The 24,836-nt window shown below is 48.5% G+C and overlaps 1 protein-coding gene across 31 annotated transcripts in view; it reads right to left on the bottom strand.

The window, feature by feature from the left end:
- Positions 1-24,836, bottom strand: part of NRXN1 (neurexin 1) — a 985,083-nt gene that overhangs the window by 346,427 nt on the left and 613,820 nt on the right. For 4 of the 31 annotated variants that reach the window (XM_028725061.2, XM_028725062.2, XM_028725063.2 and 1 more), the window contains exon 1: positions 7,002-7,318. The exons of 26 other annotated variants lie outside the window; for them this stretch is intronic. In XM_028725061.2, the coding sequence (XP_028580894.1) occupies positions 7,002-7,233 (232 nt within the window). In that variant the 5' untranslated portion in view covers positions 7,234-7,318. One more of the 31 variants, XM_028725067.2, reaches the window with a different exon arrangement.

Here is a 24,836-nt window from a genome sequence, read left to right as displayed (position 1 = left end):
TTTGTATTTGCGGCTCTTTTTGTTTTGTTTTTGTGACTGTGTGGAACCCAGTTCAGCTACTGATTGATTCATTGTGTGACTGCAGTACATTGTTTACTGCTTTCATTGTATGGATCAATGGTCTCGTTAGATAGTAAAATTGATGTGAAATTGCTGTTTTAGGGGTTGTTTTTAAAAGTCTGGAACAGATTAATCCATTTTGCATTACTTTCTATGGGAAAGCGCCTTGGTTTTGGAACGCTTTGGTTTTGGAACAGACTTCCGGAACGGTTTAAGTTTGAGAACCAAGGTACCACTGTAAGTAAACAAACAAACACAACACTCTTAGAACACACTGGTTGCTTTTTAACAGATTAATACTCAATTTATCCAACAATGGGTATCTGAATCTTGTTTGCTAGGAATCTTAAATCTCTTTGCCAACTGCCCCCACCCCGACCCACCCCTCTGAAATACAGTCAAACCTCTTCTTACATCTACCTCCGCTTGCGTCCATTTCACCCACTGTCTGCAGCAAACCTGAGATCCAAACTATTTGCTTGGTCACCTGCTGCTGCTACAGTGCCCAACCTTATAGATCAGAGTTAGATTGTGCTAAGTACCCTAGAGCAGGAGAAGATAGACCATGGTCTCACAGCTGGGCCCAGGCCTTCTGATGGGTAGCTGGGATTCTTGCAAAAAATGCTGCATGGTTATTGGTGCCACCTGGCAAGTTCCTAAACAAGGACATTCCCTCATGATCCCATGGGCATTCTTTCTCGCTTTGTAGATTCAACACACATTGATGAACCACAGGGACTTTACTGGTGGCAGTGGGACAGAGCATGCACTGCTAGGATCCAGACCCTCTGCCCTGTAATTCTTTTGCCCTCCTGTGCAGTTAATTCTACAGCAATTCATAAAGCAGATCATTCCCCTATTTGCACAACTCGCCATAATCTATCCCACCGATGTGTTCCTTTGCAAGGCTTTTGTGTAGGATCTACCACCAGTTTAAAAGAAATAACATTCACTTGCCAGCAAGTCCAAACAATTTGCAGGATTTCTTCCTGGACAGGTGAACTTAATAATGCAGACTTTATAAAGCAGTAGAGCACCCTTCCACTCATGACATGGGAGGCAAACCCAGGTTCATCACCTGACAGACTATCAGTATACAGTAGTCTCATAGACAATCAGAGCTCCTCAATGAATGAACCTGTATGATGGGTGGGGAGCCCAGGGGCCACCGCCAGGCCAAGCTAAGCCAGACCACCACTCAGTGGCCCCACTCTGCTTCAAGCTGGAGTGTTTTCGCCTGCCTGGAATGTGTCCCTGAACTCTTGCTTATCTGACTGGAGTGTGAAGAGACTGGGAATTGGGGTGTGTTTAATATGTAGAAACCTCTGGCTGAGGTGGCTGGAATGCAGCCTACCTTACAAAGGTCGGTTGTTCTGCCCACTTTTGCCTTTGGTATGGCATACAAACCCTGGAAGGTGGACTAGCATGGATTGAAAAAGGCACCCTACCTCTGCTATATGATGGGAGGCTGCTTTAAATTATCCCTTGAAGATGACATCCCTAATCCTGTGTCTCTGTTTGTAAAAGAGAGAGAGGGGGATGGCTAGAATTAGGCAAACTGGTTGGGAGGATGGGCTCAGATGGGCCTGAATGGGAACCCTCAGAGATTCCTTCTGGAAGGGGGGAAAGTCTTTCCTCTCCCTTATCTTCCCCCTTTCTGCAGGGAATTAGTTCATCCAGCTGGTTGTGAAACAGATGCAGGTTTTAGACTGAGTTTGTTCAGGCTGGGACTGGAAGAGAGACACACAGAGTTGAGTAGCTCTTGCCAAGAATCCTATGGCACTGGCGGTGGGCGTTTTCCTCCTAGAAAATTGATGGGGCAGCAGTATTTGTTGCAGTGTGTTGAATGCCATGAATCTCTCTCTATGTATGTGCTAATAAAACATATATGACGAAGCACCAGCAAGCCTCCAATCATCTCATTCCAAAGAAGCAAAACCTGACCACGCCTGGATTTCTCGTCACTCATAGAACTGGGTTGCATGTAAGATGTAACAAGGGGCATGTTGGCAAACAAGTGTTTGTTATATTCATGTCCCAGCTTCTCATGCAAACACCCAAAGCACTTTTTCTGTAAACCGTGTCCAACACTTCAGCCCCACCTCTAATACTACTTAGGAGCTTAAAGTGCACAAACGATGGGCCCCTCCAAACAACCTTTTTATTGTGCATTCACAATGATTTCTGCTCGTGACGGTATTGCAGAGGTTGCCTGCAATCCCACTGTTTGAGCGTGCAAATGTTTAGGCAAACATACTGCCTTGTGTGCAATCGGTGCATGTCCTGTGACTTCCTGCTTGAAGCTCTGTAACTTTATATATATATATATATATACACCACAAATGTTCCAGTATTTTTTGGCTTGCTTTTGCAAGAATTCGCTGACACTTGGGGAAGCATCACAGAAGTAATAAAGTTGAAGAATGTGTGGACAGTGGATAAATCCACCATCAATACACTATTATTGCATCAATGACATGTTGCAAAAAAATAACAATAAAAAACACCAGCAAAAAAATAATAATACATGACAGTCTGGAAGGGGCCTGGTAAGAAGTGAATAGCTATTTTATGAGGTTGTTAGAAAGAGGGTACTGTTTAGATACATCTGTGTTGGCCATAGAACAGAATTCGGATACACTGCTATCTAGGAGCAGTGGAACACCCAAAGGGGGTGTCAACCCTTTCCCTCAAGTGTCTAAGCAGGCAAGCGGCACTGCAGAGGGAAGGAACTGAGCACCTGAGGGAAGCAACTGGCTGCCTCTCTCCAGAAGCATCCCTCTGGCAGCTGTACTGATGCACTTCATGTGCCCATCATGAGCCAGAAACCGATCTGCTTCAGTGGAGCTTATCAAAGAAACGGGGAGCTTGCTGCCCACGCACAAATATTAACAATGGACTCAACGAGAATCTCCCAAAATTCCCGAAAATGCAACTCAGGCTTTTGTTGTTGCCAGCATTGCCAGTTAATGCTTCCCCCCCCCCCCGCCCTCACAAGTTTGCCCAGCACAGAGAGAAAGAGGGGCTGTCTCCAAGACCTCTGCTGAGACAGGCGAAAGAAGCCAATATCCTTGTTCAATACAGCAGATTGAGTTAAGGGACTGGGGAGGGCGGGAAGATTGAGGATGATTACACACAAGCACACATAACGGAGTGACCATCTCTACCCAATGTGCCTTATCTACTGAGGGATGACCAAATCCAGCCTCCCGGAATTCAGTCCAGGAAACACCCCTGTTACTGGTGTGCACAAAGGCGTCCGATGCCAGAAAGTCGTGCGGTTTGGCGTTGTGCCGGGTATCAAAGAAACCCAAATACTAAATGAAAACCTTCTGATTACAGGTGTGTTTGTGCTCTAGCTTGCCAGCCTTGTAAACTAGCTTCTAGGTCTCCCTCCCTTCACCCCATCCCCCAAACAAACATGGAAAGGGGGGAGGGTGGCTGCAGCTGGGTGCTTTTCCCTCATCACCATTCCCTCTTCTTCCCTTCCCATATAGCTTTAATTGAATCCAAAGCAAAGTATGCAAACGGTTTTTTAAACGCTGCCTGAAACACAACTGTGCTCCGCAGGCTTCCCGGGCTGTTTGCCTCCCATTCCCTTCAATCTGCCCCTTTGGATTTTATTCCAGGAAGCTCTTAATGATCCTTTTTTTTTCTTTCAACCAAATGTGCAATAACTGAAGCTACACAAGGCTGTTAGCCCTTAATTTCCCCTATGTAGGCATATGTGATAAAGAACATGCGGACTTCTGAAAGAGTCAAGTGGGAGAGGAACAGAATGCTAGGATGGGGTTGGGTCTGCTTTTTTTCCTTCAAACCCTCCCCCCCCCCCTACTTTGGGCTCATTCCAATCACCCCCCCTTTTCCTGCATTTACAAAATTAATGCAAGCGGCTGATTGTTATACCCTCTCTGGCCAGTTAACATTTAGAGTGCACCACACAAGGGTAATTTTCCTTTCCTTTCTTTTTTTTGTAAATGCAAACACCCCACGCCAACGTTCTTCAGCATGTCTTGCAGTCTGATCCTACGTATGTTTACTTGGAAGAAAACCTCACTTAGATCCATGGCACTTACTTCCCTATTAAATGGGCGTAGTATTGCAAGCTTTTAAAAAAACAAAAACGAAAAACAAAAAACGAAACAACAGACATCAAAAGCCAGCCAGGACTGTCACTCAACCCCAACTGGGTCACTTTTACACAAAGACGCAATGGCTCGCCACCGGAAGATCGCTCGGCTGCCTTGCGAAGCTTGTGAATGACACGCCACATGATAGTGGAAATGAAGCATGGCAAAGATATGAAGACGAAGAGCGACGAAGCTGCACGACCCAACCGAAAGCTTCTTAATAAAAAGGGAGACTGTGCTCAAAATCCTAAAAGCAGAGGGGCACATTCCGTGGAATTTCCACTCCGCCAGCTGCTTCTATTAGTACCACATCAGCAAGTCGGTACACAAGCAGGCGTGGGAATGTAGATCTAGAGTCAGAGATGGTAGCAAAGAAAAGGTTAATGCGTGCGTGTGTCTCTCTCGGAATTCAAAGGCTCAGCTAAAACCACAGCTGTAGCAGCAGAGTCCCTTTGCCCAGCATCAGGACCCGACCCCCGCCTGCCACAAACACACATTGAGTCCATTACAGTTGCCTTTCCACAATTAGGGGGCTTGCTTCCCAGCCGGGGCCCTTTATCTAATTAGACAACCTGAGTTTTAGTCCATCGATTTTAGCCCGAGATAATTGGAAGGAGTGTAATTATCAGAAGCCTTCTCCACAGCGGAGGGGCTTCGGCTACAAGCGCCAGCAGACCCACAGACTCACCGCACCCCTCTCCTCCTCCCCAGCGTGTTTGAACTTGGGCGTGGGGCGGGGAGCTGGATCCACGGGGGCTGGCCGGGGAGAGATAAAAATAAGCGCATCTCGGCGGTGTTTAAAGGAAAAGCATGCCAGCAGATTTATTCGTGGTCTGCCTTCACGCGCAGAGAAAGATGTGCAAGCATATGTGTGGGGTGAGTGGAGTGGGGGGCACGGGACCTCCTCCTCTCTGCCTCGCCCTCTCCAGGGCGCGCCAGATGCGTAGAAAGCAACAGCGAAGATGCTGGGCTCTAGTTGACCACTCCGTGGGCAAATGAAGTTTCCACTGCGGCCAAACGGCCCCTGCTGTCCTGTGATCTCACCCCACCACGCAAAAGGAGCTGCTGATCAGCTTCCACAAAGCAAGCAGCGGCAGCTCAATTCCTGCCTCTCACAGACACACACACACAGATGTGCCAAGCCAGGTGGGCAATCTTGCAACACATGAGCCTCACCTACTTTTTTTAAAGCACTGCAGGAAAAGGGGGTTAATAATGCAAGCCCCTGGAACGCCACAAATGCCTGGCCCCTTCTCTTTGTTTTCACCAACACCAGAATCCACCGTCCTTTTACATAAACCTTTCTGAAGAAGACTCCTGGGAGATGGAGATCTGGAGGAAGGAACGACAAAGGGAAGGCACGCGGGGAGTGAGGCAGAGTGGAATGCTCAACCACCACCACCACTGGCAGAGAGGGTGATCTCCCAATATTAAGGAGAAGAGGGAAGCACACATGCCCCAATGTACCCTTGTGTGACCAAAGTGCTATTCCTCCCGGGAAAAGGAAAACGAGGCGGTGAGAGAGGGAACAGGGAGCCTCCTCCTGCCATTGCTAGGAAGGAAGGGAATTCGTTTCTCTTGTTTGACAACACTCCTGGTCAGAACAGCAGGCACGGAGCGAGCAGGCAGCGACCGTTTCAGGGCTCGAGGAGCCTCTCCAAGAAGCAAGATGGTTCTCTCGGGCGGTCAACGGGGTGCATCTCACGACAGCGACACAGAGGACACCACAGCCCCCAACGCGCTCCCAAGCCTGAACCCAAGCAAGTTATCCGCAACAGACGCCTGCTGCACACACCCTCTCCCGCTGGCGGGTACCTTTTCGCTCCTCCCCGGAGGACTAAACTGTACAGACCGTCAGGCAGAGAAGCTTTGTCCCCCAAACAAGGGGGAGGAGCCTTCTTTCCCCACCCAATATGGACCCATCCAGAGGGCTGGAGAAACCAGGCTGGCATTGGGGAGCCTCAGAAAAAGAGTGAAGGCTGCCCTCCCCCTTTAAAGCTTGATCTTCTATCTCTGGCCACCTTTGCAAGCAAGCTGAAGGGACATAGCGAGCTGGGCTACTACCACCCCTTTCAGCAGAGACTTGGGGGAGGAGGAAGGGAACTGGGTTAAAGCCACCCTCTCCGCGCGTGAAAGAGGCTGCAGCGCCCTCATCTTCCCTCTCTCCGCCTCTGCCGAGGGGGTGTGTCTTCCCCTTCCCCTCAGGTGCATTGATGGGTTCCTACTCCAACAGTCCTAGCGATCGCCCAGAGCCGGTCTCCTCTCCCTCCGGCCATCGAGGGCGGCTGGCTCCCTCCTCCTTCATGCCCACCTCGGTCCCTTGCGCTTCTCTCTGTGTGCCCCATGATTCTCCCAACCATCAGCGAGACAGCAGGCGCACAAAACCTCCGAAAGATCCCCGGTGCTCAAAGCCAACAAAACCACTAGATCGCAACCCCCCGCGACACCACAAACGGCAACAGGATTACTGTACTGCGCCTTTTTTGCAAAGCAAGCGCCTGTACATAGGCTCTGGCTTCGCCAAGGCAGGTGATCGCTGGCTTCCCCAATTCTCCGTGCAGGCAAGGGAATTCATTCCTCTCCTCCGCCCTTTCCTAACCCATCGATTCTAGATGGGGAGGTGGGCAGAGAGAACCCCCAGCAACTAAGCCCCGCTCCATGGGTGCTTCTTATCCAGGGTCCACTCGCACCCCGCCGCCACGTGTGCGCGCCACCCTCTTTCCAGGTGGCCACAGCCGAGGTGCTCCCCGTCGAGGCTCTCAACCCCCTCGTCCGTCCCCCCCTCCGCCACCCAGCCACCCGGGAACCCACCGTGTCCGCCTCGTAAGGAAGCCGGGGACCTGTAGATCGCGATAGGCACGGACGGGTGCTTGCTGCTGCTGCCATGGAAATGGTGGATGTGCGGCGCCCCTAAACTGGAGGCGCCCCACGCCACCCCGAGGAGGCCGCTGAGAGTCAACGGGAGTATCCAGAGCAGGGCCAGGCGGCCTCGCGACGACGGCGCGGGTTCGGAGAGGGCTAGCTCCCCCATCCGTGGGGGCATAGCGGGGCGGGGGTGTCCCCCCACCCCAGCGCGGCGGCAGCAGCTAGGCAAACTTTGGGCGAAGGAGCCGCGCGCGGGCGTCTCACCGCACCAAGCGGCGCGTCGTCGGAGCGGGCGCTTCTGCCGGGCGCCGATCCCTCGCCCGGAGTCCCGTCTTGCCCCGGAGAGGCCCCACCATCCTTCAGAGGCGGCCGAGGAGCGCCGCCGGGTCCCCCAGGCAAAGGAATCGCGGCGGGGACGGCCCCGAGGAGCCTCCAGCGCTCATTCACGCGGTAGCTCCACTAGCAAGCGACGCTCCGGGGGGTCTCTTCCATAATCCACAAAGCGGGCGTCGGTCGACGGGGCGGGGGGCCGACGGGGCGCGCACGGGGCGCCGGATCCCCGACGAAGAGCGGCGGCGGCCGCGGGGGGCAATCCATTCAGCGGAGAGAGCCACGAGCGCTTCCCTCGCCAAAGGCGCGCCAAGAACGCACGAGGCGGCGGCAGCAGCAGCAGCTCCCCCGGCGAGCTCCCTCTCGCTCCCCGCGCTCTGCCTATTGCAAGCGAGACGGCGGCGAAGCAGGGGGACGCGGCGAGGCGGAGGAGGAGGAGGACAGCGGCGGCGGCGGGCAGGAGGCGGCTTTGCAGCGAGCATCCATTGCCCGCGTCTGCACTGAGCCAGCGCGGCGAGGGGGGCGGGCGAGAGCGAGCGCGGAGCGAGCCACGCGGGCTGGCGGCGGAGGAGGCGAGGCGAGCGAGCGCTATGCAAATCTGCAGTCTCCCCACAGCAAATCACCGGCGCCGGCATGCAATGCAGAGGACCGGCCGAGGGGGGAGCAAGGAAGCGGCGCCGGCGGCACCTGATGCTCCTGCGCTCGGGAGGGCTCCGCCACAGAAGGAGCAGCGAGCCATGTGGCAGCCGGGCGCTGCGGCGAGCACACGGGCTGGGGGGCGCCGTAGTCGGCTGGGTACTTTGGGGTGGGGGGAGAGACCGAGACAGGGAGTCCGATTTCCGGGGGAAAGGATGGGGTGCGGGATCTGTGGAGGCCGCAAAACTCCAAATATTTGGGGTTGGTAAAAATGCCGGCCCTGTGTTCAAGGGAGAGTTTAGCCGGAGTGGGGAGGCCAGTGGCCACCGGCGCTCAGAGATCAAGGCGCTTTTTCAGGAGTATAAGTGATTCGGTGAAGATACGGAAAACTCTCTGTTCTGCTATGATGAAGATGTTGATGTCTGGCTATACAGTGGTACCTCGGGTTACATACGCTTCAGGTTACAGACTCCGCTAACCCAGAAATAGTACCTCGGGTTAAGAACTTTGCTTCAGGATGAGAACAGAAATCGTGCTCTGGCGGTGCAGCGGCAGCAGGAGGCCCCATTAGCTAAAGTGGTGCTTCAGGTTAAGAACACTTTCAGGTCACGAACGGACCTTCAGAACAAATTAAGTACTTAACCCAGGGTACCACTGTAATTATCTCTATAATCTTTGTTTATTTATATGGTGTCATAAGTGTGCATATAGTCGGCTTCCTGCCCCAAGAAGTATGAAATTCAACAGGGGAAGATAGTAAGAAGGAGGGTGAGATGTGGTTGTTTTGTTACACCTGTTTAGGCTTCATTACAGGGCTCAGTACTGTCTATGCCAGGTTTCCCAAACTTGGGCATTCAGCTGTTTTTGGACTACAATTCCCATCATCCCTAGCTGGCAGATCTAGTGGTCAGGGAAGATGGGAACTGTAGTCCCCAAACCAGCTACTCACAGAGGTTCTCCAAGGTTTCCAACTTGCCTCTCTCGGGGCTCTTCTTGGATGCACTGAGCTGATCATGTGCTCTGCCACTGACTTAAGGACCTTCCCCAAAGGATTCCCTCCATTGCCTGAATATGCACATGGGAATGTTGAATCATTCACAGATGCATTGTCCTCGCTTGGTGACTTCCAGATCCACAAGCAAAGTCTTGCATGTAGAATGGGCCATTGCAGCAACAGCATCACTGCAAAAACTTGCTTTGTGATGGAGCCACTTTGTGAACTCACCTGCCAACTGTGAAAATAAAGCAAAGTATACGCACATGTAAACCAGCCCTAATGCCTCGTGCAGGAATAAAGAGGTTCCAAACCCACATCTCACGATTTCAACTATCAACACATTTCCTAACAGTAAATTTTAAGGAAGGAGTTTGCAGCACTGAAACCCTGCTGAAGTTTTTCCTCTTCATTTTAGCAATGCTAAAAAGGTAAAGGGACCCCTGACCATTAGGTCCAGACGTGACCGACTCTGGGGTTGGGGCGCTCATCTCATTTTATTGGCCGAGGGAGCTGGTGTACAGCTTCCGGGTCATGTGGCCAGCATGACTAAGCCACTTCTGGAGAACCAGAGCAGCGCACAAAAATGTCGTTTACCTTCCTGCCGGAGCAGTACCTATTTATCTACTTGCACTTTGACGTGCTTTTGAACTGCTAGGTTGGCAGAGCAGGGACCGAGCAACGGGAGCTCACTCCGTCGCGGGGATTCGAACCGCCGGCCTTCTGATCGGCAAGTCCTAGGCTCTGTGGTTAAACCCACAGCGCCACCCACGTTCCATTTTAGCAATGCTACAACACTGCTAAAACAAAGGAAGGTGGGGTGTTTACCTTAGTAGTGGTTTTAGTGCAAACCTCCTGAGGAAGAAACCTTCATTTTATCAGCACCTGGGTGTCTGAGTGGTACCCAATTTCAGGTCTTTAAAGCACCAAATTGCCTGGCATCATTGTTAAATTTGGCCCTTGCTTGAACCTCAAAAGGATGTGGCATGTCTAAAGGTCCCTCACTCCTGCTATGAACCATAAACAAACATTAAAAGAGCTACAAAGGTGAATGTGTGATGTTGCTTTTGTCCTCCTGAGACTTATTTTCAAATTCCTGCTTTATCATGAAACTCCCCAGTGACTACACACCAGGAGAAAACAGGGTATTGCTTTTGAACAATTTAGATTGTGTGGAGAATTTTGCCTCCATGATTTCATCCATTCCTACAACAATCCTGTAGGGCAGGCCATACTTTGTGACCCATTTTTTTTTTTGGGGGGGGGGAGAAGTTGAGGAAGAGTTATGATTTGAATTGGTGACCTCAGGGTTGTTGTTGTTGTTTTAAATGGTTATTAAGGGACGCGGGTGGCGCTGTGGGTTAAACCACAGAGCCTAGGACTTGCCGATCAGAAGGCCGGCGGTTCGAATCCCCGCGACGGGGTGAGCTCCCATTGCTTGGTCCCTGCTCCTGCCAACCTAGCAGTTGGAAAGTACGTCAAAGTGCAAGTAGATAAATAGGTACCGCTCCAGCGGGAAGGTAAACGGCGTTTCTGTGTGCTGCTCTGGTTCGCCAGAAGCGGCTTAGTCATGCTGGCCACATGACCCGGAAGCTGTACGCCGGCTCCCTCAGCCAGTAAAGCGAGATGAGCGCCACAGCCCCAGAGTCGGTCACGACTGGACCTAATGGTCAGGGGTCCCTTTACCTTTACTTTAAGGGTCCTTAAGGTAAGAGCAAGGTTTTTCAAAAACTAAAAAATCCTTCTGGAAAGCTTTGCAGAAATAATAACTCAAACAAACATAAATTCCCAAGAGCAACACACCAAGACACCCTTAAAGGGGGGAGGGAAATGCTAGAGTTCTATTCAAAGAACTGTCAGAGACCAACAAAGGATATCCCCACTTGTAATTGAATGCTATATACTTCAAAAGCGGCTACCTGTTACAGACACAAAGCCCTGGCAGTTCCCACACCTGGGCACAACAAAGTGTGCTAAACACTAACGTTCGGTTTTCTTTGTTCCAGCATTTCTAGATCAAACAACATTTTCTGCCATTGTATGTTTTTTTTTGGGGGGGGGGGCAAGATTTAGTATGGTAATTCAGTCTCAAGCCGGTGCGCTTTGGTCGACAAGAAAATTGAAAAGTAATGCGTACACTTCTGCCCCTGTGTTTTATAGAAGCAGATTATTTAATGCTACCCACATTTAAACTTGACAGTTTGCTTATGCTAAAAAGCTGCTCTTAATTACACACGGGGCAAAAGTAACCACAGCAGTCCAACTGGAAAAAGTTTAAGAGAAAAGCAAAAAAAATGTATCTCTCAACCTGTCACTCATACACATTTGACAGGGGTGCAGGCCCCCTTGGGGAGCTTTCATTCCTTAGAGGTTTTTAAGCAGGCATTGGTTGGCCACCTGTCATGGTTGCTTTACTTTGAGATTCCTGCTTTGCAGGGGGTTGGACTAGATGACCCCCAAGGTCCCTTCCAATGATGCAATTCTACCACAGTCATACCTCGGGTTACAGACGCTTCAGGTTGTGTACCGGAACGGGTTACTTCTGGGTTTCGGTGGTCACGCATGCGCAGAAGCACTAAATCGTGCTCTGCGCATGCGCAGAAGCGCCAAATGGCAACCTGTGTGTGCGCAGACGCAGCACTGTGGGTTACAAGCGCTGTGGGTTGGGAACGTGCCTCCCGCACGGATCATGTTCACAACCCAAGCATCCACTGCATTCTATATCCTGAATCAAGTCTATATAGCAGAGAGGGACGCATAGGACGCACCCGAGGGCTTTCGTGTAGATGTTAAACAGCAGGATTTGTGTAAAATCTGCATGAAGATCGAAGGTGCAATTCATATATACAGACGGCAACAATTTTAGGTGCATCCAACTGACACGCAATCATTGACACACGGGTCCTTTGGGACATGGAAAAAGGCACAATGGGTGCGGGGTGGGACGGGGGGGGGGGCATAACTGGGCAGGGCATGCACACAGGAACCAGGAACAGAACCCCCATGCAAAATTGACCCTGCATGTAGTTCAATAACAACCCATTGACATCCCCCCCCCCAGTCTGTGATTTGCTTAAAGTTTAACTGGTTGAATAATAAGTTACCCAGTGCATTGAAAGAGGCTTCATACCTTGGGGACTCTCAAGAAGCTTTTCATCCTAGCAGGGATACTATTTTGGGATGGTAGTAGGACAATCCCTGCCCCCACCTCCATCAACAGACACACATGTAGAGCAGCCTTTCTCAACCTATGGGTCCCCACATGTTGTTGAACTACAACTCCCATCACCCCTATCTAGCAAGGCCAGAGCTCAGGGATGATGGGAGTTGTAGTCCAACACACATGTTTCGGACCCCCATCAGGAGCTAACCTACATAAGAACACAAGGAAAGCCTGCTGGATGAGGTCAATGACCCAGCTAGTCCACCATCCTGCACTGGCTCCCAGTGGAGTATCGGGTCAGGTTTAAGGTGCTGGTTTTGACCTTTAAAGCCCTTTGTGGTTTAGGGCCCTCTTATTTATGGGACCACCTCTCCTGGTATGCCAGGCAGAGGACCTTAAGGTCCATGAATAAGCATAGTTTAGAGGTCCTGGGCCCTAAGGAAGTCAGATTATCTTCCACCAGGGCCAGGGCCTTCTCAGTGATGGCTCCGACCTGGTGGAATGCTCTGTCCCATCAGACTAGAGCCCTGCAGGATTTAGCTTCCTTCCACAGGGCCTGTAAGACAGAGCTATTCCGTCTGGCTTTCAATTTGAACTTAGCCTGATCCTTTATTCCCCTTCCTTCCCTCCCCCTCCCCTTTTTATGAAGATTACCCACTCTGGGATCCCACAGCTAATTCTCCCCTGGTCTCCTCGCTGGCCCAGATAGGACTAATTTAGCCAGCTAGCCCTGGTGATCATCTAATGTTTATTGGGTGGATTTCCCCCCTAAATTGATTTTTGAATTCTGAATTTATTGTTATTCATGTTTTATACTGTATTTTAAGCTGTTTTTTGTTGCATCAATTAAGTGTTTTACATTTGTTGTTAGCCGCCCTGAGCTCGGTTTTCTGAACCAGGAAGGGCGGGGTATTAATAATAATAATAATAATAATAATAATAATAATATTCCTTCCAGTAGCACCTTAAAGACCAACTAAGTTAGTTCTTGGTATGAGCTTTTGTGTGCATGCACACTTCTTCAGATACACGAAAGCTCATACCAAGAACTAACTTAGTTGGTCTTTAAGGTGCTACTGGAAGGAATTTTTTTTGTTTTGACTATGGCAGACCAACACGGCTACCTATCTGTAATAATAATAATAGTTGTTGTTGCTGCTGCTGTTGCTGCTGTTGCTGTTGCTGTTGTTGCTGTTGTTGTTGTTATCCTGCTTTCAAAGTGGCCAACTGGATGCCTGTGGGAAGCATGCAAGCAGGACCTGAACACAAGAGCCTGTGGTTTGTGTTGAGAGTCAGCGTCCCTCTGAAGACCAAGTGTCAGAGGAGATGCAGTAGAAGGCTGCTGCCTTGATGCCCTGTGCGGGCACTTTGCGAGGGCACAACAGATGGGCTGCTGTCTGAAGCAGGATGCTGAATTAGATGAACTGTTGGTCTGACCCAGGAGTGCGCGTGCATATATATAAAACGATCTTGGAAGCCAGTGTTTTGTTTCAGGTGCTGGACAGCTCCCCAGAGAGCAGGCTGGCTTTCAAGGGTTGCTGCATCCCTTGACGTACACTGTTGTTTTTTTGAAACTGCTTCCCAGTATCTCTCCTCCCTGACTCTTAGGATTAGTGTACATCTTACTATTTTTTGTTGTTCATGAGATTCTACCCAGGATGACAGAACCACAAGTGAAACTGGGTCGACTTATATTCCGTCAGATTCCCATGTATATATAGACATGACTCTTTTCTGGACCTGGAGGTGTTAAATATGATTTCCCCCCTTCACAGTCCCTAAGTAAACAGCAAGCCTGCGAGGCAAGTCACTAATCTTTATATTTTACAAAACTCTTATGGTTTGCATCATTTAGATTCCCTATCCAGCCCTTCACAGTGAAGTCCCAGGGCGGGTTACACCAATGTAAAAATACAAGGTCAGCGGCCAGGGAACAGCTTTGACTTGCCGGCTAAACCAGGTGAGGGTAGCCAATGGGTCTTAAACCCTTGGTGAGTTAGGAACTTCCTCTGCATGCAAAGATAGGTTCTGGCAGATTGAGCGGACAAGACGAATACTGGGTTCAACAGTCAATAAGGTGGTTTCTGCACATGCTGTAGAGCAGCCTTTCTCAACCTATGGGTTCCCAGATGTTGTTGAACTACAACTCCCATCACCCCTAGCTAGCAAGGCCGGAGCTCAGGGATGATGGGAGTTGTAGTCCAACAACATCTGGGGACCCACAGGTTGAGAACCGCTGCTGTAGAGGGGTGTGAGGGGGAGATGGGGCTCGTCAACCTGGGAAGGTAGCCCATCTTGGAGAAGGAAAACTCTGATCCTAAACCTCCTCTGACTTCTTCAGGAGAAGAAAAGGCTAAAGTGTAAACCCTACACACATCTGGAGTGGAGTCCCTAAGATAGTTGGATGGTGCACCTCCTTCCAGCAACTCCTGCACCCAAGGTGGTGCCAAGGGTATGGCTCTGCTTTCCTTTGGACCACACCAGCATGGCCAAGAGAGGGGTACTGTCATATGGGCAGCCCAGGACCTCCATACACACTGCCTAGGCTTGCATCCCAGAGAGGCCACCTCTGTGCTGCTAATGCAGCAGTTTGACTTCACCCCCAGAGGCGCACTCCATTGCTTCTTGAGACAATGCCAACGCCAAATAAATAGAAAGCAGCTGACCTTGACCCAGGTCACACAATCAGTCCAGATTGGCTTAAAATCAAGGTTCCCCAAAATAAAAATCTAGGCTCCTGGAACATGGGAAGCTGCCTTATATTGAGTCAGACCTTTAGTCCATCTTGCTCAACATTGTCTACACTGATGAGGCTCTTCCAGGTTTTTCAGACAGGGATCTCTCCCAACCCTACCTGGAGATTCCATTGCGGATTGAACCAAGGAACCTTCTGCTTGCAAGGCCTCTGAGTTACAGCCCTTGGCAATGATAGGTAAAGGTAAAGGTACCCCTGCCCGTACGGGCCAGTCGTGACTGACTCTGGGGTTGTGCGCTCATCTCGCTTAAGAGGCTGGGAGCCAGTGCTGTCCAGAGACACTTCTGGGTCACGTGGCCAGCATGACGAAGCTGCTCTGGCGAGCCAGCACCAGCGCAGCACACGGAAACGCCGTTTACCTTCCCGCTATAAAGCGGTACCTATTTATCTACTTGCACTTAGGGGTGCTTTCGAACTGCTAGGTGGGCAGGAGCTGGGACCCAACGACGGGAGCTCACCCCACCGCAGGGATTCGAACCACTGACCATATGATCGGCAAGTCCTAGGCACTGAGGTTTTACCCACAGCGCCACCTGCGTCCCCTTGGCAATGATACACCTGCTTTATTTATTATCTGCATAGTAAAAGTGTTGTTCACCAGAATTGCTGACACAGTTGAAATCCAGTTATGCGCTTCTCATGCATCAGCTTTGGCGCATGGACCCCAGGCTGTACTCTTGCAATGAAATGAGTTTGTGGGATTCCTTATTTTAACTGGACTTACGAGGACTTCTGTGCATCCTGGCAACACAGCAGTGGAACCAAGCCTCTCAAAACCTCTAAAGCTGCAGAGATTCACAACAAAAGCCTTCAGATTTGGTGAGCCTGGATGAAATAAGGAGATCCGTACAAAAAGGGGAACCCCAGTCATGAGGCATAGCACAAACAAATAAAGGTACAGTGGTACCTCGGGTTACATACGCTTCAGGTTACATATGCTTCAGGTTACAGACTCCGCTAACCCAGAAATATTATCTTGGGTTAAGAACATTGCTTCAGGATGAGAACAGAAATTGTACTCCGGCAGTGCGGCAGCAGCAGGAGGCTCAATTAGCTAAAGTGGTGCTTCAGGTTAAGAACAGTTTCAGGTTAAATTCCTGCTTGGCTGTGAAGAACAGTCTCTTTTTTGGGCGGGAGAGGAGTGTTTCCTAGGCACCACTTTCCAGAGTTGTGGTGAGGGTAAAAAATCGAGGTTGCTCTCAATTGCCTGCTCTGAGGTCCTTAGACAGAGGGTAGAAAGAGCGTCGAGAGGGGAGAAACAGCAGAGAAAGCTGCAGTAATTTAAAAGAGTTTAAGAGATTATAGCATAAAGCAAAAAGGTCAGGTGAAAAACACCCCCCTTTCCTTATGAGAAAACTGAGCAACCATTTCTTTCCAATTTCAAGGAAATTGTGGCTGTCAGACATACTCATCCCTTTCATGTTTTATTGAAAAAGCTTAATGAGGACTTCTTCGTTCTTGGAGTTAAGCTCCTAAATGAAAGGTAAAAGTTTAAAGCCTCTGTAGGTAAATATTATTGAAATATATGGTAAGCACCATGTCTTATTTAAAATGGGTGGAATTGCAGCATCTTTTTTTCTCTTTCTTTTTAGCCACCTGCTGTCATCAGGGTGGAATATGACTGTTTTAGTCAATGTAGTGTACATTGGGGCAGGGATAGAAATGTGGTCTGGGCTCATTTTAATTAGTACCCACCTGGGAGGAAGAGCTTTTGCTAAAACTCTGCCCACCACGGAAAAAGAACAAAAAAAGGTTGGCTGCCAAAATGAGATGTCACTCACGGAAGACTGTATAGATGTTAAAATTATGATCACATACTTGCCTAGGTGTAATGGACTCTTTGAACTTAGCATGTCTTAATTTTGCTCCTGCCTTTTCCTGGATTCTCCCCAAAGGGCATTCTCACATGGGGACAGGCAGAATTATAGTTGTTTCCTTTCTGAAAACACTTGGCTGATATTGCATCAATAGTGTAGCCCCTTCATTTAACAAACAAACAGCACTCATCGAACACATAATGTACTAATGAGACAAAGGCAGCAATTCTATTCACATTAACCCCAGAGAAAGCCCCACTCAATACAGTAAGTACACATAGAATTGGGGCCTGAATGGTTGCAATCCCATGTACATTTACTTGGGAGCAATCCACACCAAACTCAGCAGGACATGCACAGATGGGAAGAAAAGAAAACCATAAATACTTCTGTTTTATTTTTAGCTGCTGCAATTGGAAGGTGATCTTGAGATATGGGTACTCATGTATTTGTGGATGTGGACAGAATTCAAGCAGCTTGCAGATGGTCAGGTTTACATGGGGAGGGGAGAATAAGGAAAGGCAGTGTTGCTGCAGGGGCCAAAAGGAATTCAATAGGGCAGAACTGTTTCCATTCCCTGACCCAAGCCTCCAAAGGCATATCTTTCCCACAAAAGGTTAAGTAAAATACCTGGACTCAGGCATGTGCAAATGAGCTGATATCTCAATGTTTTGGTTAACTGAGCTTTGGATGTGATTGTAATTCAGCTTCAGTGCCCATAGCCTGTCTCAACTAACTTAGGGACTTAGCTCTCTCAGCTCTGCATCCCAGACTGCAACTAAGCCAAAGCACTTGCCACTGAAACAAACACATATCACTTCCCTGCTTAACCCTTTAACCTTCACTCCCTGCAGCACACATAGTCCCCCTTGTACAGAATTGTAGATTGTAAGATCCCCAGGGCAGGGACCTGCACTCTCACATGACATAAGACACTCTGCCTTCTGATGGCACTGTGTAAACAGTGATAAACATCAGCAACTCCCTGGAGATTGCTGCCAAATGTAGAGGACCAGAGTGTGCTGGTGTAAACAATGCTAGTTCAACAATCTGCTCACCCTGCTTGTGGATCTGTGCATCTGGGTTCAAAGCCTGTACTTATTCTGTACAGTGGTACCTTGGTTCTCAAACTTTATCTGTTCCAGGAGTCTGTTTGACTTCCGAAACCATTCGAAAACCAAGGTGCGGCTTCCGATTGGCTACAGGAGCTTCCTGCACTCAAGCAGAAGCTGTGTCAAACGTTCAGCTTCTGAAAAACGTTTGCAAACCGGAACACTTCCTTCTGGGTTTGCAGCATTCAGGAGCCGATTTGTCTGACAACTACGTAAGTCGTTCAGGAACCAAGGTGTGACTGTACCTTCAAATGAAATGTTGCACTCCCCCCACCTCCAAAAAAATATGAATTCTTAAGCGATGGCTGCATCATTTTCATTCACATCTCAGCCCATAGGTCTATGGTGTGTCTTGTGTTATTCGTTATTAGGGTGGGGTGGGGGTTATTGATTAGGGATTAGCTACTTGAGATCTCAAGGGGCCAGGCTTGGCTACTTAAGGAGGAGCAGCTGGCTCCACAGTTGCCCCTGCCCCTCAATTCATTAGGTCTTCTTCATAAAGCTACACATGAGAAAACAACCCCATGTGCAAATGGGTTTTGTTGCTTGTACAGCTTAGGCTGAGTTATTGCCTTAGCACTGGGTACATTAAGTAGCTGGGGACCTGAATGGTTGCAACAAGCTGGAATGTATCAAAAAGTTGCATTTCTCCATAAAGGGGGATGAAATCTTTTATCTGATCCTCCTTAGGAATAGTTGTGAGAGAAACTGTGTGGCTTCTTCTGTAGCTTGGAAATGGCTGGAATTGGAGGATTGGGGAAAAGAGAGGTGTACCGATAATATTTGCCACAGGATTGGCACTGCCTGTGTGCTTGCTTCTGCTCTCCTGTGAATACTTGTTCAGCTGTGGTGCAGAACCTAAGGCTGGGGGACCAAATGCATTCCTGTCTGGTCTCTGGGAGTCTCCCCAGACCACACCCCCTCCCAGAGGCCACACCCCATCAAATGCTTTTGCCTGGGTAGAAGGTGTCATTGACCTGTGATGATGTCACTTGCTTCCCAGGAAGAAAAATGGAGAGGTGTTTGGGGCAGGGTAGGTGGGTGTTGCCACCATGGGCATTATGTCTGTGTGTCTTTTAATGAGCTGAGTAGAGTGGCAGATTATGAGTCATGGGGGTGAGGAGTGTGTGCATATGAATTCAATAGTGCTTAGTTTAATTCTGGTTCTTATTTGTTCATGTTGTTAATAGAGTTTTATAGATTAGGAATGCTTTCCTACTTTGTGAATCCTATGACTTTTTGTTGCAGTTGTGCCATTTAGCTCATTTTTTTTTTAGTTGTTTTGTTAATAGTGCTTTATAGATTATAATTGTTCTAGTGATGATTTGTAATTGTTTCACTGTTGATTTCTTAATTAATCTGTACGATTTGTGTTGTATTTGTGATGTTCTGTCATGCTGCTGTTATTTATTGCTTGCAAGCCGCTTTGTGATTCAACTGAATGGAAAGTGATTTAGAAGTATAATAACTCAAATCAAATCAAACCTCTGGCCTTCAAGAGGCAAGGAATGCAACCTGCTCTGCAAAGAGCCACACCCACTTTTGCATGTGGCCCCGCCCACCACTGGAATGTGGTCACCAGAATATTACCTGCATGGGAATGCCAACTTCAGACGGAAGAAGCTTCCTCACCCCTGGCCTATGCACTTGTAGCCAAATGAAATACTACCAAATGCGCAATCTAGTCTCTGAAGCATCCTTCGTCAATGCTGAAGGAAACTCACCCCGCAAAGGCTTATGCTGCTCAGAGAGATAGCAGGGGGCATGTCCCCATCTTGTGTGAGGAAGGCTTTCTCCTTTCCTCCCTGCCCTTGTGATTTTCCTCTGTTATGTTGCCAAGCCCAGTTCCCCAGAGAGCTCTGTGTTTATCTTGACAGGTGTTCCTGAGATCTGCCGCACCTCGGTGGAATTGCTACTGCCTGCTCGGAGGTACAGTGGAAAACATTAAGGCGGCAAACTAATGAACTTACCTTATTGCATTCCAAATCATATAAACCACACAGTGGGCTGGATTAATCTACTAATGCTTTTCTAATGATGCCTTTATTGGGCATATGGCACAAACTTGCTATTTCCTCCACCGTCTCTACTGGCGGAGCTTAAAATAATCAAAACATACAGATTATTTCTCCCCACACCCGGCTTTCCATTCTGTACTACACAAATAAATATATCAAACTCTATTGACATCCTAAAGCTTCTGAGATTGCCATTTTGTCGGTGTGGCCTCTGATTAATTCGCAGGACTAAAACGGTAACGATGGGAATGTCAACTGAATAAGGGGGGGCAGGGACACTGTGTTGGAAAGAGACAACGCAGATCTTGGCCTAAGGGTTAAAGGGGAACTTTCCATTCTTTCCTCCCTGTTTTGCACTACAGTGCATATTCTGAACTAGGCTATGGTATGTATTTTCATACCTTACTTGAGAGAAAGTCTCGCTGCACCCATAAGCAAACACACGAGATCAGACTGCAAACATTGTTACACTCACCTACCACTCCAAGAAAGTAGAAGTTGCAAGGAGGCAGCAATTACCCAGGTTTGAGGTCCAGCGCCGAGGGCCTTCTGGCGGTTTCCTCACTGTGAGAAGCCAAGTTACAGGGAACCAGGCAGAGGGCCTTCTCGGTGGTGGCACCCGCCCTGTGGAACGCCCTCCCACCAGATGTCAAAGAGAACAACAACTACCAGACTTTTAGAAGACAACTGAAGGCAGCCCTCTTTAGGGAAGCTTTTAATGTTTGGTGCATTACTGTATTTTAATATTTTGTTGGAAGCCACCCGGGGTATAAATAATAAATTATTATTATTATTATTGTTGTTGTTGTTGTTGTTGTTGTTGTTGTTGTTGTTGTTGTTTTCCTTTGGAAAGAAGTCACTGTGGGGCTTGTAAGCATTTTGGTGTTTATTTACAAATATACACACTGAGCGTAGGTGGCGGTACACCCCAAACACTCCCACAGGAAGTCAAAGGCCACTCTTCCTGATCTGAAGGGGACACAGCCCACATCTGATAATGATTGCAAAGTTCACTCTCATTTCTCTGGGTCCTTCTCAGTCCTTTGGGCAGCTCACAATAAAGAGGAGGGGGCCTCCTGCACACCCACAAACCAGAACAGGGAACTTCACTCAGCTCACAGACAGAAAGGCATTGACACATCAATCGCTCTTTTCCCATTTGGGGGCATGCTCAGAAGCTAGCAAATTGATTTCTGTGGTTACCTCCTGTAATGGATAAGAATTCTGACTTGATAACTAGTTCTACAGGGACATGGGTGGTGCTATTGGTTAAACCACAGAGCCTAGGGCTTGCTGATCAGAAGGTCGGCGGTTCGAATCCCTGAGACGGGGTGAGCTCCTGTTGCTCGGTCCCTGCTCCTGCCAACCTAGCAGTTTGAAAGCACGTCAAAGTGCAAATAGATCAATAGGTACCGCTCCGGCGGGAAGGTAAACGGCGTTTCCGTGTGCTGCTCTGGTTCGCCAGAAGCAGCTTAGTCATGCTGGCCACATGACCCGGAAGCTGTACGCCGGCTCCCTCAGCCAATAAAGCGAGATGAGGGCCGCAACCCCAGAGTCGGCCACAACTGGACCTAATGCTCAGGGGTCCCTTTACCTTTACTAACTAGTTCTACATCCCCCAAGCAGGCTGCATCCAGCTCCTCTGAGAGACAAGTGGTGTCCAACCACCCAAGGTATAGCAATGACTGGTTTTTGATGCCCTGGGTTATTAGAGCAGAGCAATAATCATTTTGTAATCGTGGAGCTTTCTTACAACTTTTGAGTGGCAGCTTGCTTATTTGTGTCATATGCTTATTGATTCGGACACCATTCTTTTAATAAGCAGAATGCATCAGGCATGCCAGTGTTTGTTTTGCTGCACACATGCAGGTCTCCACACCAGTGGCGTAGCGTGGGGGGTGCAGGGGGAGCCGGCCGCACCGGGCGCAACATCTGGGGTTAGGGCAAATCCACAGGTTAGGGGGCGCAAATCCACGGGTTAGGGGTTGCAAATTACTTGCCTTGCCCCGGGTGCTGACAACCCACGCTACGCCACTGCTCCACACCACCTCCATTTCTTCTGGGAAGTCATAAGCAAGGCTTATCTTCAGCATTTTCTGTTCAGAGATGCACTGCGTCTGAACATGGAAGTCAGACTCTCCAAGTGTCCCTATTTCCCAAGGACAGTCCCAGATTTACAGAAGCTATCCCAGTTTCTGATTTGAACCCAGAATGTCCTGCTTTTCCTTAGGATGTCCTTATTTACATTGGAGAAGTGTTGGAGGGTATGCAACCTTGAGCCAAGGAGGTAAGAAGTTTTAGAAGACATCTGAAGGCAGCCCTGATATTTTATTATGTTTTTATATATGTTGGAAGCCACCCAGAGTGGCTGGGGCAACCCAGTCAGATAGGTGGGGTATTATTATTATTATTATTATTATTATTATTGAATAGGCCATCCCTAATTTCAGCGGAGAAATGTTGGAGGGTACGGGACGTTCAATTTCTTTATCAGGGCTGATCATAAGTGACAGGCCTGTTTTCCATAGGTTTATCTAATCCAGGCATCCCCAACCTGTGGCCCTCCAGATGTTTTGGCCTACAACTCCCATGATCCCTAGCTAACAGGACCAGTGGTCAGGGATGATGGGAATTGTAGTCCAAAACATCTGGAAGGCCGAAGATTGGGGGTGCCTGATCTTATCCCATTTAAAAGCCCTTCAAGGATCAGTGTGCTTGTGAAGCAGAATTAAACTATAACATCCCCCCCCTTGTTCTTTTTCTTAAACCTTCCAGATGCAGCTGGAAGGTTGCATTATTGAAGGCTCCACCTGCTGGAAGTGCAACAGCAGAGATAATCCAGCGTGCCACTGAACAGCTTAACTCTGTCAGTGTTAAACTCAACTAGCCAAGATGGGAGCCTGTTGAGGTGTTGCTTAGCAACCAGGCAGAGTGTCATGACGCTTGCTGAGGCAGCACATGTCCTGACTAGCTGTGTAGTCCTGAGGGAGTTTTCCCTCTGTGTATTTGGTTTAATGTCTTCCTGCTATATACAACACCTGAAGTATGAAAGACAAAACCTCCCTGTTTATTTCTCCTCAGATTAGACACAAATCTGTTCAGTTGGCTTAGTAAAGTGCTCTCAGGACTTTGTGTTATTGAAGTGACTACATGTAATGGGAAGTCGGGGAGACCAGGATTAAAATCTGCACTCTGTTATGAAGCTCACCATCTCTCAGCCTGGCCTACTTTACAGGGTTGTTGTGAGGATAAACTGGAGGAGTAAAAGAATATTGTATAGCGCCTTGAGATGCTTAGGGGAAAGCTAGCATAATAATGATGATGATGATGATGATGATGATGATGATGATAATAATAATAATAATAATAATAATAATAATAATAATAATAATGGAACTAAGAGCAGGTTGGCTGCGGATGTGGGATTCATCTGGCACCCTATATCTATCTTAGAAATCTTTCCTGCTCCCACTTGTAAAAGTTAAACCAGGAGCAGTAAGCAGATCCTCCCTTGGTGATGTGCAATCAGCATTTGTCTCCTCGTTTAATGCTGTTTTCAATGCACAATGCGATAACATAAACTCCGACTGCAGCCAACACAGCATCAGTTGCACAGAAGATGAAACCAAGCAAACCTCACTCTCCAAAACAGCTGTGTCTGAATTTCACTGCTCCTTATATCCTGATCGGACCGCGAGTCAAAGGAATCAAGAAATGAAAGCCCACCTTCCTTCCAGCTTCTGCGGCCCATTTCTTTCTGGGAATATGCTTCTGAATTAGCAGGGAACCCACAGAGCATGGCGAGACACAGCTAAAAGTCCAAAGTTATCACCCCCCCACACCATTTCTACCACCTCCCCATCACCCGTTCCCCCACTGATGTAAATTCATGCCTTGATTCAACATACACAAGTGTCTACATGGGACTCAAAAGATCACTCCCTAGATAGGTCCTCTTGCCTCCCTGCCTGCTTGTAGTAAACGTGTCTGGAAGTAGCTTTGAGTTGCTTCCATGAGTAAGGACTATTAGGTTCAGTCGTGACCGACTCTGGGGTTGTGGCGCTCATCTTGTTTTATTGGCCGAGGGAGCCGGTGTACAGCTTCCGGGTCATGTGGCCAGCATGACTAAGCAGCTTCTGGCAAACCAGAGCAGCGCATGGAAACGCCGTTTACCTTCCCGCAGCAGTGGTACCTATTTATCTACTTGCACTTTGATGTGCTTTCAAACTGCTAGGTTGGCAGGAGCAGGGACTGAGCAAAGGGAGCTCACCCTGTTGCGGGGATTCGAACCGCCAACCTTCTGTTCGGCAAGTCCTAGGCTCTGTGATTTAACCCACAGCGCCACCCGCGTCCCTTTTCCACGAGTAAAGAAACCAATAAATATACAGTGGATGCTCGGGTTGTGAACGTGATCCATGAGGGATGCACGTTCACAACCCGCAGTGTTCGCAACCCGCAGCAGCATGTCTGTGCACACGCAGGTTGCGATTTGTCGCTTCTGCGCATGTGGAAAGCGCGATTTTAGTGCTTCTGCACATGTGTGACTGCCAAAACCCGGATGTAACCCGTTCTGCTACTTCCAGGTTTCAGCGGCCTGTAACCCAAAAAAAGGCAACCTGAAGTGTCTGTAACCCAAGGTATGACTGTAAATATCATCATCACTATCAATAATGATTCATTAATGATAATAACAATTTTTATTATCATTTAGCAATGATTAAGCAGCCAGGCTTAATCTGCAAAGACGGGTTGGAGTATGGCAACTAATAATATAAGCATAAACGTAAACATAATACTTATCCTTAACTAATAATAATAATCAGTAATAATTCATTAAAAATATTATTAATCATTGTTATCATTTGTTTACTTTAAGCAATAATTAAGCAGCCAAGCTTCTGCAGCAAAGATGGGTGAAAAAGATTTTTTAAAAACTCAGAGTGCCTGCAAAACACT

This window comes from Podarcis muralis, chromosome 3, assembly GCF_964188315.1.
Source record: "Podarcis muralis chromosome 3, rPodMur119.hap1.1, whole genome shotgun sequence".
Taxonomy (NCBI): Eukaryota; Metazoa; Chordata; class Lepidosauria; order Squamata; family Lacertidae; genus Podarcis; species Podarcis muralis.
This window is presented reverse-complemented; position numbering and strand designations above follow the sequence as displayed.